This window comes from Triticum dicoccoides, chromosome 3B (genome assembly GCF_002162155.2).
Source record: "Triticum dicoccoides isolate Atlit2015 ecotype Zavitan chromosome 3B, WEW_v2.0, whole genome shotgun sequence".
In the NCBI taxonomy this organism is placed as follows: Eukaryota; Viridiplantae; Streptophyta; class Magnoliopsida; order Poales; family Poaceae; genus Triticum; species Triticum dicoccoides.
The window spans coordinates 652,307,616-652,311,920 of NC_041385.1; the positions used below are offsets into that span (position 1 = coordinate 652,307,616).

A 4,305-nucleotide genomic window follows, 5' to 3' on the forward strand; every position below is an offset into this window, starting at 1 on the left:
ACTACGACAGCGAGACGGGCTGGAGCAGCGCCGGTGGGAGCGGCGATCTGGACGAAGACGTGGTCGTGATGGCCTCCAGGGAGTTCCAGACGTCCGAGGCGGAGGCCACACTGGACCTCACTAGCTTCAACTAAGAGGGTCCGTCCACCGGATCGATCCAGTACCGTATCCATTCATTTTAGTTTGTCGTTTTTACCTTTCCGAACATCTGAGTTTGTCGTTCGTTCAATCAGCTGCTATTGTATACTACTCGCTTCATCTGAAAATACTTGTCTTTGAAATGAATGTATCTAGATGTATTTTAATTTTAAATACATCCATTTTTATCCATTTATGCGACAAGTAATTCCAGACGGAGCGAGTACGCCCGAAGAACACATCTGTGTGTTTGTGCGGCTTGGCATGCATGTATCTTTATTTTTCGTATTCTGAGTACTTTGTCAAAGTAACTTTTACCAGACAATTTGTTGGAGAACCTTTGTTGTACCTGTGTTTGTTTCTAGAGATAGCTATTCAGCCTATGGATTTCTGTTTCCGACATTATACATTTCTGTTTCCGTATTCTGAGTACTCTGTAAAAGTACCTTCTGCCGAACAATTTGTCAGAGAATCTTTGTTCTACCTGTGTTTGTTTTTAGAGATAGCGATCCACCGTATGGATTTCTGTTCCCGACATTATTTTGGAAATATAAGCAATTTACCATATGATTTTATTAACAAAAATAATAGATAAAACATGACTATTATAATAGAGTGAAGGCAAATAACATCTGCAAATGTGAACTAGAACAGAACATATGTAGAACAAGAAAGTATAGAGCAAGAAACGGTGGCATGATCTTAAATAGAGAGAACACAAAGACGTACGGAGCAATGGCAGAAGCATTGGTCTTGGGGTCAATGTCCTCGCCAGCCATGTCGTCGAAGAGGTTGTCGGTGTCCGGAGCATCCGTGAACCCAAAAACCTTATCACCCTTCTCCCGCACAGGACTCGAGAAGACCGTAGTAGTAGCTAGACAATGGCTCGGCGCATTCCAGCAACCCGCGGGGGGCGGTGGAGGAGGAGCGCGCGCGTATGTTTCTCTTGTTCTCATGCTCATACATGTGGAGAAACAACCTCCCTTATAAGGAGGTCCAATTCCTACCAAGCTAGCAATGTGAGACTAAACTTTAGTCTCATCTCTTTTCTTGCATAAATGGGCTAAGTGGGTCTCTAGAATTTAGTAGGAATTTCTAAAAATGTTATTGGGCTGGCCCAAAACTAGATTAAATTACAGCACATTATACTTCATCAGCACTGTTGGGTTGTGTGTGGAGCAATGCACTGGGGTGTGTGGCTTTGGTTAGGTGACAGGACCTCGCGGGCGAAGGAGATTATAGAGTCGGTTGTGTGGCTGCATGCCTCACCGGTGGTTGAATTCTCTTTCCCTTGGCAAATGATTTATTTTGTATGCATGCTCCCTCTACGTCTTCATTTCGTCATTAACTAATTATGGAATAATTTATTTTTTTGCGATGATAACTTCCAATCTATTCATCAATTGTCAAGGTAGTATAAAGAATACCAGAATTAAAAAATACATCTAGGTTCGTATACCACCTAGCGACGACTACTAGCACTGGAGTGAGCCGAAGGCGCACCACCGTTTTCGCCCCTCCCACGGAATAGCTGCGAAAATCTTATTGTAGTAGACAATCGGGAAGTCATATGACCAGTGTGTCAGAATAGCAACCGCCGCCGATGAAGGGAAACACAGATCAGAAGGATCCAACCTTTAGACACACGAATACAGACGAACGAAGGCGTGGATCCACCGAAGACAAGCACCGACCGAATCCCGCGAGACCCACAGGAGAAAAATCTACACATGCCCTCTGACGATGCTCGAAACATCATCGGGACGGGAACAAGGCAGGGAGAACCTTATCCATCTTTAGAGAGCGCCGCCGCCTCGCCTCTCTGAGAAGGACATAAACCCTAACAAAACTCAAAAGAGTATGAAAAATGAAGCTCTGCACATTCTTTTGAAAGAGTCGGTTGTGCAGATCTACTTTCAGGAGAGTCTGATTGTGATCACGAGAATCTTAAAGGGGATAGCGCATCCAAATTGGCCACGAACAAGGCGCAACTGATATCGAAGAGCAGTTCAAGGGCTACTGACGCGTGGCTTGTCATAGTGGAAGCTGGCTTGAGTAGGTCGGCTTGTGCCATCTAGGTCGGTTTATGCCCTTGGCAGACGTCTCTATCTGTGGTCCCAATAGAGTGAAGGACTTAGAAGTTTTGGAGTATATGACAAGGAAGCCGACATCTAGGAGGACTCCTCCACGATTCTACCGACTAGGATCCTGTAAACCATAGACTTCGGTATCCATATAGGCCTAGGCTAGGCTAGTGATAATGACATAACCAAGAGACTATTCCTAATATGTCTATCACCATTGTACACCCCTATACATCAATCAACACAACACGAGCATGAAGGAGGTTTTAACTCGACCCCGAGGGCCTGCACCTAAGTAAACCGCCTCCTGTTTTCCCTTCGGTCTACTCGTCTAGTTGTAATAGCCTATCTAGCGATATGCCGGGATATACTCCGACACCTAGGAGGGAATAGAAAGGGAAGGGTTGGATATTGCCATCTTAGATCAATTTTTTCACTTCAGTATTGCAGCAGTAACATGCCATTGTATGTTACCAATTGAGAACAAACTTATTTTACCGGACCCGACAAAAACTCCTTATTTAGACAAGTAAGTATTTGATGTTCCATCTCATGGATTTATGTTTCCTTTTAGGGAGTTTCAATAGTAACATGCAATTGTAGGCTACCCATTGGAACAATCATGAAAATACAAGGAAGGAGAAGGATGGACGGTAGGAGAAACTTTATATTTAGAAGCAAGGAAGATTAGATTATGCAGTAGTAGAGTGCAAACAAATTTTGCGGAACTGGAATGGTAGCATTTTAACTTGCAGATCAAGTGGATTGTTTTCACAAAGTTGTTATTGTTTGTTGCGGTCGACATTACACCATGTACCTCCTTCATTATTTGTAAATAAAAAATGTAATACACCATCATCTCTTGCAGTAGGTGAGAACTATTTCATTTCTAGATCAAACATATAATGCATCATCATCTCTTGAGTTATATGAGTTCCATTACCATAAATTTGCTAAAGTAATAAAAAATACACCTAGCCAAAGGTTAGGCAACATGATAGACTTTTGAACTGACGATAATTCGAGCGCAAGCATGTATAATAAAATGTAATGTCATAGCATCAACGTATATATCCTTTTTTACTCTAAATTCATGATGGTACCTAGGACAAAATAAACAAGTTGAACATTGTGATTTGTCACTTTCCTTGATTGTCGGAGAAATGCAACGACACGCAAAAGAACAAGTTGAACGTTGTGATTTGTCGCTTTCCTAGATCATGGGAGCACTGCAACGGTCACACAAAAGAACAAGCTGAGCGTCATTATTTGTCGCATTCATGAGTCGGGAAGCCATATAATGACCACCCTGTTTACCGTTACATGTGACTATTGGATATAAATTCAACAAGATTCACATAGCATTTCCGCATGACTGCATAAAGGGAAATGACACAAATTATCCATTTTTGGCACTGGATGCTTATCGTACATAATCGACATAGTAATATTTTAACACTCATATTTATTTATCTGCAAAAGCCACCATATTGGAGCAATAAATAGAAACCTTTCATGGATAGAAATCATCAACATAAGGACTGGTGTTCTAGCATGCAAACAATGTGACATCTCATGGATAAACACCATCATCAATATATGTACTCTTATCTCGCATTAGGGATTCATGCTTATTCACTTATGTATATTCCTAAATCAACTAAAAAATATATTACACAAAACAACCTTAATATCAAACTGTGCATGGGAGACAAACCCTATGCACATAGGGTGGAGGTTTGTTTCTCTCTAAAGTGATTTCATGCTTGGTGTGAGGTGTTCCGTCCTTTGTTTCTCCTTTTTAAATCATTCATCATGTTTAGAAAACCCCTGAATTCTGGCTCTAGTAACGAAGGTGAGGAACTCATAGGTCCTAACAACGCATAAAAACCTAGTCATCTACCCTATGTTCATATGGTACCAAAACCTGAATTATTTTTTTCTAATGGGGGCTCTATATAGCAGAGTGGCATCCAGTGTCCCCACTTGATTTTAGATTGTTATGATTCTTTTGGCATTTTTCCAACACAATTGTGTGTACATTGGGATGGCCTCCCTAGGGCGGTCATCACCAGTGGCGAAC

At 41.6% G+C, this 4,305-nt stretch overlaps 1 protein-coding gene across 1 annotated transcript in view; it reads left to right on the top strand.

Annotated features, from left to right (window-relative positions):
- The window catches only part of LOC119281731 (transcription factor MYB3R-1-like), a 2,504-nt gene extending 2,370 nt beyond the window's left edge, over positions 1–134 (top strand). Inside the window, exon 4 of the mRNA XM_037562185.1 lies at positions 1–134. This exon is cut by the window's left edge and continues 31 nt beyond it. Coding sequence (XP_037418082.1) covers positions 1–134 — 134 coding nt within the window.
- The last annotated feature ends 4,171 nt before the right edge of the window (positions 135–4,305 follow it).